This window comes from Eschrichtius robustus, chromosome 3 (genome assembly GCF_028021215.1).
Source record: "Eschrichtius robustus isolate mEscRob2 chromosome 3, mEscRob2.pri, whole genome shotgun sequence".
NCBI lineage: Eukaryota > Metazoa > Chordata > Mammalia > Artiodactyla > Eschrichtiidae > Eschrichtius > Eschrichtius robustus.
Window position 1 is genome coordinate 34,761,174 of NC_090826.1, and position 15,006 is coordinate 34,776,179.

Consider the following 15,006-nt stretch of genomic DNA (forward strand, 5'->3'; position numbering starts at 1 on the left):
ACACACTGCCTCCATGACATTATACCAGTAATATGGTATCAGTGTTGGCAGAAGGCTAACATCATGGAAGGTGATCCTGATGTGATACACATAAAATGCTAAAGAAACAGCTTAAGCTGCTACATATGATGTTTACAGTTCAGTGGTCCTCAAAGTGTGGTCCAGGGACCCTTTCAGGGGATCTGAAGGATCAAAACAATTTTCAGAGTAAGGTATTATTTGCCTTTTTCACTGTCATCCTTTCATAAGTGTAGAGTGGAGCTTTTCAGATGCTATGTGATGGGTGCTATCACAACAGAGTGAATGCAGAGGCACAGAACAGAATCCAGCTGTCTCTATTAAGCCAGATATTTTTAAAATTTTGCAAATATGTAAGGCAACACTACTCTTCTAAATTTTTGTTTTGGAAAATACAATTATTTTTCATAAAACATGTTATCTATGTTAATATATAATGGGTTTATTATTTCTATGTAAATCAATAAATATTTTGATTTTTTCTTAGTTTTAACTTCTAATACAATTTTGATAGATATAATTCACAAACACATGCTCTTTGGGCACTAAATAATTTTTGAGACCAAAAAGTTTAAGATGCTATAAGTCAACATCTCAAAGACTAAAGGTCACTGTTTCTAATATACTATAATGCAATGGAAAGTGTAAAGGCTTTGAAATCACCCAAAAGGGCTTGAATTCTTATTCTTCTCCTTATTAATTGCATCCTTGGACAAGTCAAACCTCTAAGCCTCACAGAATTGCTGTGAGGAGTAAATGACAAAATATATGTGAAACACTGTAGTACAGAGTTAATGCTTGGCACAGAGTAGACATACAACAAATGATAACTATTAGAAATCCCTTTTAAAAAAAAGACATGCTACCCACATGACTGTAAGGAAAGGCTCTGAATCCTAAAAATATCCTCTCTTGAAATCCTAACTCTTCTCACCCAACACTGGACACATGCTGCTTTTTATCAGAAACTTTTTGTAGCATTTTGCCTAGCTCACCAAGCTCTTTCTCAGCGTTGGCTCCATCCCCAGGGCCCTGAAAAGTGAGTACTACAACAACAAATTAAAGGATTTGAACCAGGGTTGGTACCTGACCCAAATTGTTCATCTGAACTTTCTTCTTCAGGAATTTAGTAATAGGACTTAAACAGTCTGGGCTGGTCTCCTGAATGAAAAAGCTAAGAACTTGAGAGGTATGGGATGCCCATGTGCCAGAAAAGCAAAGAAAGTCAGTTTATAGAAATGAAAAGATATTACATTCAGCGAAAAGCAAGAGAGAAGAAAATATACTGCCTAGGTTCCTAAGAACCTAAGTTCTATTCCCTTAAGAGACCTAGCTACCTCTGAGTTCTGTGAAATACCCTAGTATTCACCAAATAAATCCCTTTTCTTTTTTGTTTGATACGTCCAGTGCTGATTTCCTTTACTTGTAACCAAGCAAAGCTTGACTAAAATAAGCTTACTGAATCAAATCATATAATTTCCTTTTTATTTTTCAGTATTATTTTATATTCTGTGCACTGCTGGTAGCCACAGATTTTATATTTAACTCCTTTATTTTGCCAGTATATTCAGTGATGCTTTTTGGTCTATTACCTCTGATATTATCTTCCCCCATGTATAAGAATTCATGACAACTCCAATTTCTCCACCACCTCCCTATTTAAAAACTGCTGACTTTCATAACAAGATTTTATTTTCAATTTTAGACAATGTATTTCAAAATTAAATCACTAGTTTTCTATCACTTATTTCTAGTTTCCTGCATTGGTATTTCCCATTTGCACTTATTTCTTCATAGTATCCTCAATTAAGTAGAATATTTTTTGGCACCCCTCATTTAAGAAAAAGCCTCAAGGGCTTCCCTGGTGGCGCAGTGGTTAAGAATCCACCTGCCGATGCAGGGAACATGGGTTCGAGCCCTGGTCCGGGAAGATCCCACATGCCGTGGAGCAACTAAACCCGTGTGCCACAACTACTGAGCCTGCACTCTAGAGCCCATGAGCCACGACTACTGAAGCCCGCATGCCTAGAGCCCGTGCTCCGCAACAAGAGAAGTCACTGCAATGAGAAGCCCACACACCACAACGAAGGGTAGCCCCCACTCGCTGCAACTAGAGAAAGCCCGTGCATGGCAACAAAGACCCAATGCAGCCAAAAATAAAACAAATTTTTTTTAAAAAAGAAAAAGCCTCAAATTATGATAAATACTGACAGCCAAGAGGCAGAATTTAGTGCATGGGCACTGGAGCAAGACCTCTGTATGAATCCCAGCTCTGTCCCTTATTCACTGCATGTCCTTGAGTTGCTGAACTTTTTTATCTCAGTTTCCTCATTTGTGAAATGAAAATAATCATAACACCAACCTCATAGAGTTGTTAGGGGAAATTTAATTAATATACCATAAAATGCTTAAATAATGCCTGGTCTAATATATTAGTAAGAACACCATAAAGCTAGTTATCCAAGTCAATATTTAGTCCCATAAGTAACTTTCATAATATGTCCTTAAGTCAGTGACTAGTCAGTGGTACTCTTCAATACCTTATGCTCAAAAATGGAAGCCCAATAAGTCAGCTTAAAGATTAAATTACATTTAGGATGCTCTAGACCAGCATTGTCCAACAGAACTTTCTACAACAATGGAAATGTTTGTGTGTTATCCAATATGACAGTCAGTAGCCATGTGTAGCTAACCAAGCACTTAAAATGTGGCTAGTGTGACTGAGGAACTGATTTTTTTTACATTTAGATTTAAATAGCCACATGAGGCTAGTGGCTACCATATGAGACAGTAAGCCTTAGAAGATAAGCCAAAAAGTTCAAAATACATTTTAGAAAAAGTCTCTGTAATGGTCAAAATTAAGATGGTTTCTCATTACTCTTCATTTAATTGGAACATGTCAGAACTAAACATGCAAATTAATAGATTTTATCAATTATAAAAAAAGTTTGATAAATATGATAACAATGATGAACTATGGCATGATAATGAAAGTTATTTCTGCCACTGTATGGGACTGACTTAAAAGCATAAAACTATATTAATTGTAAGTATGATAAAAATGTAATATTAAATGTCAGCAACATCCTTAGCCTGAGGTCAGTTGCAAACCTGAATGCTACTGGTAGATACTCTAGAATCTACGAATTTAGACTATCATACTAGAGATTATCAAACTAAATGAATTAAGCCAGACAGAAAGGCAAATATCATTTGATATCAGTTATATGTAGAATCTAAAAAAATCACACAAAACGTATTTAACAAAACAGAAACAGACTCACAGACACAGAAAACAAACTTACGGTTACCTGAGGCGGGAAGGGGAGGTATAAATTAGGAACTTGGGATTAACAGATACACACTACCATATGTAAAACAGATAAACAACAAGGTCCTACTGTATAGCACAGGGAACTATATTCAATATCTTATAATAACCTATAATGGAAAAAAATCTGAAAAAGAATATACATATATATGTGTATGTATAACTGAATCACTTTGCCGTACACCAGAAACTAACAACACTGTAAATCAACAATACTTCAATAAAAAAAATTTTTTTTTTAATTTTTAAAAATAAGAATTTAGGGTGAAGGGGAAAAAGAAATCCTCTTCTACCCCATGTTCTTGAGCTGAGAGCAAAGGATACAAACATGTCCTTTTTTTTTTTTTTTTTTTTAAAGTCTTTTTCATTGAATTTGTTACAATACTGTTTCTGCTTTTTATGTTTTGGGTTTTTTGGCCCCGAGGCATGTGGGGTCCTAGCTCCCCAACCAGGAATGAACCCGAACCCCCTGCATTGGAAGGCGAAGTCTTAACCACTGGACCGCCAGGGGAGTCCCCAAACCTGTCCTCTTTTATTCTAAAAACAATGATCCCTTTTGCATTCTACTACAGGAAAATGCAAAAAAGGAAAAAATACGCCAGATGCTTTATGTAATCAATATATATTTTATCCCATGAATCCTAACAGGCCAGGGAGGTAAACATTAACATCCCTATTACAGCAAAATCAGGAAAACTGAAGTAACTTACCCATGATCATATGAATAATACGCGGCAGAGATCTGAACCTGTATCTACCCAATTCTAAGACTAAATACCAGAGCTGCCTTAACAACAGCAACTCTGCTACTAGAAACAAGACAGCAAGAAGCCTTAAAATAAATCTACCCTCCTCTGGTCATTCTAAATAGCAGGGTTATCAATATCAAATGGAGGGAAATGAGGAAACAGATGGACAGGAAATTCACTTGGGACACTAACACACAAGCTTCTCTGGTGCTAAAAATCCCTATGTGTTCCCCAACATATCCTAAACAAACAGACTGGATCAATAATAAAAGACATCTTTAAGGGAGAAGCGTAACAAAAAGGAAAAGATAAGTGTGAACAAAAAAGAAAGAAAAAGATAACAAAAGGAAGAGGTCTCAGGTAGAAGATCATAAACTACTTAAAGTAATACTGGTAACTCAGCGTCCTAGGCTGAATACACATGTGAACCATAAAATCAATCCTCATAAATGTTAGGCAATTCAGAAATGCAGAAAGGGCCCCATTTTAACAAGTCCAAAGAAATATCAAATTGTATTTTGCTTTAATCAAACCGAATTATAACAGTCTAATGCTACAATATGTGAAAGAAATATGTTATATACATACATATATGTGTTTACCTGTCTACATAAAGCAAATGTTCAAGGAAAGCTTTTGCTTTTTCGGTAAGCTTTTGCTATTACTGAGTCTATACCTGGAAATGCAGGTACACCTCAGGATTCAAATCCATCTTATATAAACTCAGTAACCAGATTCTGCTAAATTTTTAAGATTCTATTGTCTGACAGAAACTGTATCCATCATTATCTGAACCCTTCACTCCTGCTTTCCAAAACTCAGGAATTAAATAGATGTAGATGATCCAGTATTCACTATCCAGACTATTACTATCCAAACTCAGGATATGAATGCAGTAGATTCGGATTGCAAGGAATACTTGCAAATCTTATATAAATTTTTAATATAATTTCACATGATTTACAAAATTAGCATTTTTAGCAACATGCAAGTATCCTACTAAAATCACATAAACACTGGCTGCAAAACATCTGAGAAAACTTTTTTTTAAAATATTTTTATTTATTTGGCTGCGCTGGGTCTTAGTTGCAGCACACAGGATCTTTGTTGTGGCATGCATGTGGGATCTAGTTCCCTGACCAGGGATTGAACCTAGGCCCCCTGCATTGGGAGCGCAGAGTCTTAACCACTGGACCACCAGGGAAGTCCCAAGAAAACACTTTTTAATACCATATTTCTTAGTAGTTTGCTGGAACAAGTTATTAAGTTATTGCCCCTCAGTTCCAAACCCGCATCCCTTCTTCCCAATCTGCCTTAATGATACTGGAACTGGGACTCTGCAAACCACATTTCTGCTTTGCCAGCTGATTTCCTATAAGGCTCTGCCAAGAGGGAGCACTAAAGATGGACTGCAAGCCTGGAAAAGAAAAAAGATACTTGGGCCTTCCTGTCTATTCTTTGGGCTTCATAAGAGCATTACCCCAGCAAAGGTTTCTTCACCCCTGCAGCAGAAGGTCCCCCTCACAGTAGTAAGTGAATAAAGTTTGCAGTTTTTCTAACACTTATGGAACTAGCTTAAGCATACCCCACTCAAAGACCCCAGCACCAGCCAGCACCCCTCCCCAGAGTTCTGAGTTTCAAACCTATGGGATTTCTATTCTGAGCTCGACAAAAGCACTAGCATGTAGTACCTTCTCCTCGGAGATCTGAATTTTGTTTCCACAGGACCCTTCCTCTAAGTCTCTAGGTTTTCCCTTTGGTTCCCAAGCCCTTAGGGCTCACAGCTGCTTCTGGAAGTGTCTATCTCCATGATAACTTCAAGTTTTATTTTTATCCTTTCTGTTACCTAGTTAACAACTTTAAATCTAGTTAATGATTCTATTAAAGTCTCTGTTCAAATAACTGGTGTGGTTTCTGCCTCCTGAAAGAACCCTGACTGATAAAAGAAAACAGTCTCATTATACTGTAATAGTATATGATGTTATTATAATAACTTTTGTTAAAATGCAATTCTACCCATACTAGCAATTAAAGAAGAACAAAATGTTAATTAAGAGCAATTTGATTAAAATTAAGAGTATACTTAGCTATCACTACAAAATCTTTTGCAACCATTCTCTTAAAGAAAATTTGGGTGGGGGTGCCTTTTTCTAACACACATAGCATCTACTGGAATAAAATTACATGATAAGACGACATTACCAAGGGCTATCTCTGTCTTCCCAAATTTTCTACAATAATTGATTTAAGATTACTTTTTTTTTTTAAGATTACTTTTTAATCATAAAAATACAGTAAGTAAATTTTTAAAAATAATTTTAACATGTTCAGATTAAACAAGGATCCAATATCATCTATAGAAAACAATATTTAACTTGTTTACCCTAAATATTTAAAGGGCAGAGGAAGAGATTTAATTCATTTACTAAGTACCCTCTCCTACCCAACAAATTTTTTAAATGTCACATACTTTCATTCCACGCCCTATCTTCACTTCACATAAGTCATCCACTCCCACTCCCACCTATGTTTACAACCCCCCACCTGCCTACCCATCTTCTCATTCCTAGCCACAGGGTGCAGTTCTTCTCCACCAACTCAAATGCTTTCCTATCTTGAGGCTAGCCACTTTCTAGATATATAGGTAGTACATGCAGATATATACAAGATATAAAGGTAGTATATACAAAGAGAGTTATGGCAAACAAGCAATGTTTGTCAGTGGATTTGAGATTTCCTGGGCTTCCCTGGTGGTGCAGTGGTTAAGAAACCGCCTGCCAATGCATGAGACACGGGTTCGAGCCCTCATCCGGGAAGATCCCACATACCACGGAGCAACTAAGCCTGTGTGCCACAACTACTGAGCCTGCGTTCTAGAGCCTGTGAGCCACAGCTACTGAGCCTACATGCCACAACTACTGAAGCCCATGAGCCTAGAGCCCATGCTCTGCAACGAGAAGCCAACGCAATGAGAAGCCTGTGCATCACAACAAAGAGCAGCCCCAGCTTGCAGCAACCAGAGAAAGCCCGCACGCAGCAACGAAGACCCAATGCAGCCAAAAATGAATGAATTAATTAATTAATTTAAAAATTAAAAAAAAAAAGATTTCCTGCTCTACTTCTATTTGGATAGTGTAGTTGGGAGGCCGTTTCTGGCTTGGGGAAGACTCTATGGGAAAGTAGACTAAAATTTATTGTGGTTTTAAGTAATCCAGTTTCTCTTCCCATTACCAAAAAAGAGTCATTCTTTTCTTTTCCTTATATCAAACCAAAGCTAGCTTTCAGTTAGAAAAATCAATGACAAACAATGGTCTTCTACCCATACATCTGAGAATGCAAATTCTCTGCTTCACAGAGGGACCATATAGAATATTACAAAAAAATGAAAGATTAGAACATAAGGATACTAAATATCTCAACTCAAATGCCATAGAGTTTCTCAGTTTATTAACTAAATGCTAAACTTATAGGTACATCCACAAAAATTTGATTCTAGGATATTATACGCTAGAATTATAACAGTGAGCAAGTTATAAAATAATTCATGGTATCTCTTTCATCATCTCTTCCAATTATATAATTCTATCAAGCAAAAAATGTTAGGCATATATTATTCCTAACCCAATGTCATATACAATCTTCACCTAAACATAACTATTCAAATAAAGGGATTTAAAATCCCAGTAAATGACTTTAATATATGACTGTTTTGGCATAACCCACAAATAAAATATCTTTAAGGAACTCTATGATCAGTGGAAGATCAAAGTCTGCAAAAATATCCTGATATGGTCATATTTAAAGTTTTAAATATTCAAAAAAAGGGGAAAATGATTCCTCCCATCGTATTAAACAAAAGGACTCTTAAGTGAAATTAGTTCTACAGCAGGTTTGGGGATTAAAGAAAAGAAGTCTTTTTTTTTTTTTTTAAGTTCTTTTCCAAACTATACAGGTGTCCCTTGTTGGGAGGTAGGGGTGGGGGCACATGGACTCCAACAAGGTAGAAAAGTAATCACTCCACCTACTTCCATTATAAGCTGGAAGATGCATTCTCAGGAAAAGAAATGCCATAAGGGCATGGAGTAAAGCTCTCCTACTGAGGAAAAGGAGAGTCAGCCTTAGTCTCATAAAAATTCAAGTATATAAAAACTAAAAAGGCAACTTTATTTTTCTTTGGTGGCATTCTGAACCACCAGAATTTCTTTCATGCCTAAGGATTCCTTGACTTCACATTCATGGCTCTAATAATTTTGTATCCCTCCTCTCTCTCTTTCCTGCCCTCCAAAGCTGGTCAATTCCACCTCTCTTCATCACTTACTCTGTTCCAGCCACACTGACCTCCATCATTGTTCCTCCAACCTAACGAGGCAAGTCTCCTGCCCCAGCAGCTCCTGGATTCCCTCTGCCCAGAACGCTCATCTTCTACCTACCCAACATATGGTTCATTCCATCACTCTTTCAGGTCTTCATTCAAATGTCACCTTTTCAGTAAAGCTTTCCCTGGCTACCCTATCTAAAATAACCCTATCTATATTTCCTATTCCCCTTCTCTATTTTATTCTTCATCTTAGCTCTTATCACTGTCGCTATCTAACATATACTTCTTACTTTTTTTTATTAATTACCCTGTCACCAAAATGTAAGCCCAATAATTACAGGATTTTTATCTGTTATGTTCACTACTGTAGCCCCAGCATTTAGAATAGCTCCTGACAACATATTAGGTGCTCAATATGCTGAATAAATAAATGATACAGCTAGCTACAACACCACATGTAACTGGTAGGTGCTGCCATCAGCAATTCATATTCTAGCCTGAAAGATCCCAATTAACAGATTAGATTTAGGTTATTTTTTCAAACTGTGCGCTGGGAACTAGAGTAATCCCTCAGGGGCAACTGCAGGGGTAGAACACGGAAGCCCAAGCAAGCAGAAAAGCCCAGCATTTATCTGCTTTATTCACAGGTTTTCACTTAAGATTTAATTTATAGAAAGGATTTAGCAACTTCGAAAAAATCTAAAACCACTGGGTTGAATACAACTTAGTTCCTACATTTTTACATTTTACTTACTTACTGTAAATGAGGATAATCTAGGTATCATATTTATATCGTCCTTTAAAAAGAGATTTAAATTACCATCTAGTCTTATTTAATAATCTGCTACAAAGGCAATAAAAATTTACTATGTGTTTTCTAATTAAAACAAGTAGAAACAAGATTAGTTTCTTTTTAAAAAAGGAATAACAAAGAGTAAAATTGTTATTTCATGTACTAAGTGGAGATTAAGACCCAAATCCCACTACCACAAATATCTCTGTAAGCAAAAATATGTCCCAATCTCACAAAATAGCACTATTTACCAAAACAGACTACAATATTTTATTCTGAACCTTACAGTAAAACTGATTCTAATATGACTTGACCAGCATAACTTTTAAAATGTTACATGTTCTAATAAAAAGAAGAGCACTAACCTTAATGAAGTTACAGATGGACAAGCCTGTCCATACAAACCCATCTGGCCACAAAGAGAATCTGAAAAGTAAAGCAGACTTAGTTATCAGATGCTCCAAAATAAACTATAAATCACACTACCATTGTAAAACAGAAATAGAACGCTAAAAGATTCACCATTACTTGAACACATACCCACAAAATATAAAAATGCTGTTGAGCAATAAGACAGATTACACTGATGAAGACTGACATACGAGGAAGCACAAGAAAAACAGGCACACTGTAACTGTAACATCCAAAAAAGCTAAAAACTCATAAAATTTAACAAATTGTTATGCTTAGTTACAGATAGAGAGTGTCCAAACTGTTTAGTAGAATCCTAAGGATTCCAGAGAGGTGCCTAAAGGCTACCAAAGAGCTGAGCATGCAGGTTCCCATCCCCACATAATTGTCTCCCACCCCATCTACCCTCCAATCAAAGCAGTGCTATCTTTGTTGGTTTTGCATAATGGACTTCACTAAAACTTCATTTGAAGAACAGTTCCACTGCTTAAAAAAAAAAAAAAAAAGTTAAGAATAGCATTGAACAGAAGGAGCTTTGTTCAAATTCTAGCTGTGACACTAAGAGACCTTGAAGAATTTATATAACCTCAGTGAAACTCCATTTCTTCATCTGTAACTTGGGGATAATACCACTCGTAACTTTATTCATCAGGGATAAACTGCAGGTTTGTTATTAGAATTAAACAAATCACTAAACAAATGTGAAACTGTGTATTAGCACTACTACCTGGCACAAGGATGATCCACAAGTGTCTACAGGTAACATGAATGAGAGAAGCTAGAATGGGTATAAGTATGCGTACACAGCACAAATGGAGATTGTGTGCCTGCAACTAAAGAAAACAGGTTCACTCTGAAAAGATCAGCTGCTATTCCCAGTTCTAGCCAATTGTTGTTAAGCAGGATTGAAAGCCCAATACTGTTAAGAACTTCTAATATTTCAAGAGAAGCAAGATACCCAAAATTTTATCTGAAATCTCCTGATTTTCATTTTCCAAATACTATGTGGGCCAAACAAACCACTGGATGTTGTCCCAAGTTTATAACTTTTAACTTAGCGGCTGACTGAATTCCCTGCATCTTACTGTCCGTTGCATGCACTGAAGAGAGATGGACACTTCTACATCTGCTAGAACAACAGAATAGATAGCTTGATCAACATGCCCACTGGAAATAACAAACACTGGATAAATTTTTTTAATCTTTACATATTAATCAATAACCTGAAAGAAAATAAAGTATGATCGAGGCTAAAAACTAAGTGAGGGCTTCCCTGGTGGCTCAGTGGTTGAGAGTCTGCCTGCTAATGCAGGGGACACGGGTTCGAGCCCTGGTCTAGGAGGATCCCACATGCTGCGGAGCACCTAGGCCCGTGAGCCACAACTACTGAGCCTGCGCGTCTGGAGCCTGTGCTCCGCAACAAGAGAGGCCACGATAGTGAGAGGCCCGCGCACCGCAATGAAGAGTGGCCCCCGCTTGCCGCAACTAGAGGAAGCCCTCGCACAGAAACGAAGACCCAACACAGCCAAAATAAATAAATAAATAAATAAATAATAATTAAAGGTGCTAATAATTTTTTTTAAAAAAAGAAAAAACTAAATGAAAGAGGGAAACTAGAGACGTATGCAGAGTACTGAAACCAGCTTTCATTCACCTTCAGGGCATTTTGCCAAACCCTATGAATTTCAGCTTGCAATTCCAAGGTCTATTAGGGCTCAAGGTACAAGAGGCAAAGTCCAGGTGTTACCTAAGAGAACTGCAAGGAAAACTTAACCTTGGCGCTGAGTGCTGGTAAGGGACTGGGGGGCTATGAGAACAGTTCAACAGTATCTCCTCAGACACTCACAACCAGAAGCTGACCCTCACCTAGATTATGGTTTAAAAAGCTTTATACCTAGAATTTTGTTTAGGGTAGTCCTAGAATGGTAATGTCTCCCACCCAACCCTGACAGAAGGAAATGCAAATCCTCTCTGGGGAATCTGCCTTTGATCTAGGCCTGGAAGAATTCTCAAGGATAAGGTCCCAAAATAAATAAATTTACAATCAAAAATCACAAAACCAGAAGGAAACAAGCCATTCAGAGTAAGATACAGCTAAAACATCAGCTGGCAGACTCAAAACCTCAAAGACCTCAGATACAGGAATTACTAGACACTTTTCTCTACTGTTTTTTACTTTATGGGTGACCTACCTACTCTTGTATTTCAAACGCCTATAATGCAGATGAATCTCAAATCTACATCTCTATCAGGGATCAACCTCCTGATCTCCCAACATAAATATCTAACATTCCCTCCCGGAAATCCCGAATTTACTATGTCTAAAACTGAATTCATTATCTTTCTTTAATGTATTTCCTATCTTGATAAAATGGCACAGTCCTTTATCTAAGAATGGCTTTCTTTTCCTTTGTTAGAGCAGAACACTTCTTTTCAATTCTTGATTTCTATGAGGAATGACTTCTCTAAACACCCCTGGGCTCCCAGCCCACTCCTCACCAAGTGCATAGAGCTAACTCCAGGACTCTACATCCAGGATTCTACAAGGTAGTTACCTGGGTATGACTGCTCTGTTGACTCTAACAACCTAGACATCAGGTAAGCTGTCCAAATTGGGTGGGCAGGGACAAGAGAATGTGGAGAGTCAGCCAGCCCATTTGTCTCTTAAACCTAAATCATATTCTACAACATTCTACAATACCAGCTTTATCAAAAACAAAGGTAAATTCTTACAAAAGATACCACAGTACCCAGCAATTCTACTCTTAGGGGTACGTGTGTGTGTGTATTTTTATGTATAAAAAATTTACATATATGTATATATACATATATACATACATATATATAAATCCTCTTGGGAATACATATATATATATATATATATATATATATATATATATATATATATATATACACACACACACACATATATGTATCCCCAAGAGAACTTAAAACATATGTTCACACAAAAACTTGCATACAGCTTCCTTTTCCGGTAAGCAGCCTGAGGTGACCTCTAAAAATGGTTCGCTATTCACTTGACCCAGAAAACCCCACAAAATCATGCAAGTCAAGAGGTTCAAATCTTCGTGTTCACTTTAAGAACACTCGTGAAACTGCCCAGGCCATTAAGGGTATGCATATCCGAAAAGCCACCAAGTATCTGAAAGATGTCACTTTAAAGAAGCAATGTGTCGCATTCCATCATTACAATGGTGGAGTTGGTAGGTGTGCCCAGGCCAAACAGTGGGGCTGGACGCAGGGTTGGCGGCCCAAAAAGAGTGCTGAATTTTTACTGTACATGCTCAAAAATGCAGAGAGTAATGCTGAACTTAAGGGCTTAGATGCAGATTCTCTGGTCACTGAGCACATACAGGTGAACAAACCCCCAAGATGCGGCACAGAACTTACAGAGCTCATGGTCAGATCAACCCATACATGAGCTCTCCCTGCCACATTGAGACGGTCCTTACTGAATAAGAACAGATTGTTCCTAAACCAGAAGAGGAGGTTGCCCCGAAGAAAAAGATATCCCAGAAGAAACAAAAACTTACGGCCTGGGAATAAATGCCACAAAAAATAAATGCAAATAAAAGTTTAAAAAAAAAAAAAAAAAAAAAGCAAAAAACTTGCATACAAATGTTCATAGCAGTATTATTTATAAAGCTAAAAGTGGATATAAACCAAATGTCCATCAACTGATGAACAGATAAACAAAATGTGACATATCTGTACAATAACCATATAATATATAATGGAATATTATTCGGCCATAAAAAAGGAATGACGTACTGTTACATGCCACAACATGAATGAACCTTGAGAGCCTTATGCTTAGTGAAAGAAGTCAGACACAAAAGACCACATATTGTATGACTCCATTTATACAAAATGTTCAGAATGGGGCAAATCCTAGAGATGGAAGGCAGATAGTAGTTGCCAGGAGATAGGGGGATGGGAGGAGGAATGGGGGTAGGGAATGACTGCTAACAGGTTTCTTTTGGGATTGATGAAAATGTTCTGGAATTAGATAGTGGTGATAGTTGCACGATCTTGTGAATAAAAACCTTTTGTATAAAACCACCAAATTTTACACTTTAAAATGATGAAGTTTTACTACCAACTCCAGCTCCTAGATATCTTTCTAATCTACTGTGGCCTCAATGCCTTAGTTTCAGTTTTCTCCACTTTTAATTTAGATTACTGCACCTAAGTGGTGTCTTGAACACCAGTCTGGTTAACTGTAAGAACAAATATACCAATCATCTTCTCCCTACCCAGGCAGATGTGCAGCAACATGGAACTCTCACAAAAGAAGGCTACGACGATCCACAGTGAAATCAGGAAAATCTCAAAGTGTCCTCCAAATCACAAACTCACATTTCTGAAGCCAACTATGTTGAACAATTATATTAACTTGTTCAATTACATCCAAAATTTATACAGTTTAAGTTGGTGCCAACGTAGCATTTTCTGCAAATCCTTTGAAAATCAACATACAAGAAACTTTGCGTAGCATGACACCACCAGAGGACGGGGAGTAAAAACCAGTCACTCACTGATGGGTATGCTCCAAGAGAAACTACTGCATTACATCCCATCATCAACAGAAAGAATATGGAATTCCTTTTAATATAAGCAGTCTTCAAGTGTACATTAAAATGAGTTACAAACTATTCACATTTAGGAAGCAGATGTTTAACAAACTAACAGGTGTATAACAATACATTATCTGGGAACAGGAGGTGAAATGGGACTAAGTATTTTGAAAAAGCTCCCACGTAATTCTTATGAGCCCTTCTCTCCTCTCTCCCACCACACAGAGATATAATGCTTTATAGTTTACAAAGAACTTGCAACATTCATGACCTTGCGTCAAGAACCCAATTGAGAATGCCAATTGTGACCTTAGGAATATTGTTAAAAGGAAAAATCCATGCCTCAGTTACTGTGACAGTAGCTTGAATGAAAGCAACACCATATCAGATAAAAGTAAGAAGTAAAAGTTTGTTGAAAATGAATACTATAAGCACTAGAGGTCAAGAGATTATTCCTTCTTTTTCTAACTTTGGAATTCAGCTCTTTCAAAAGACCTGAAAGTAAAAAATTCACTAGCATCCATGAAGGAACAACACCTCTGAATCAGGTTCCTTGACTGAACACTGTGAATTGTTATACCATTAGTCACAGGTAATCATTAAAGCAGTCATGGAAATAACCTGTGTCTTAATCAGCCTAAACAGGAAAAATCTGTCAGAGGAAGGCGTAAAGGGAAAAGAATCCTGCTGAGTGAGTAGCAATCAAGGTGTCCACTGCAGCTTCACTAGTTAAACCTGAAGGCAGTGATGCAGCTATAGCTATAAAGTGAGAACTCAGAGTCACATGC

At 37.2% G+C, this 15,006-nt stretch overlaps 1 protein-coding gene and 1 pseudogene across 4 annotated transcripts in view; one reads left to right on the forward strand and one right to left on the reverse strand.

Moving 5' to 3' along the window:
- FOXJ3 (forkhead box J3) overlaps positions 1-15,006 on the reverse strand; it is a 130,557-nt gene that overhangs the window by 98,379 nt on the left and 17,172 nt on the right. For all 4 annotated transcript variants that reach the window (XM_068539658.1, XM_068539656.1, XM_068539657.1 and 1 more), the window contains exon 2: positions 9,575-9,635. In XM_068539658.1, coding sequence (XP_068395759.1) covers positions 9,575-9,618 — 44 coding nt within the window. In that variant the 5' untranslated portion in view covers positions 9,619-9,635. The remainder of the gene's footprint in view (positions 1-9,574; positions 9,636-15,006) is intronic.
- Positions 12,643-13,187, forward strand: LOC137761003 (large ribosomal subunit protein uL22-like; annotated as a pseudogene).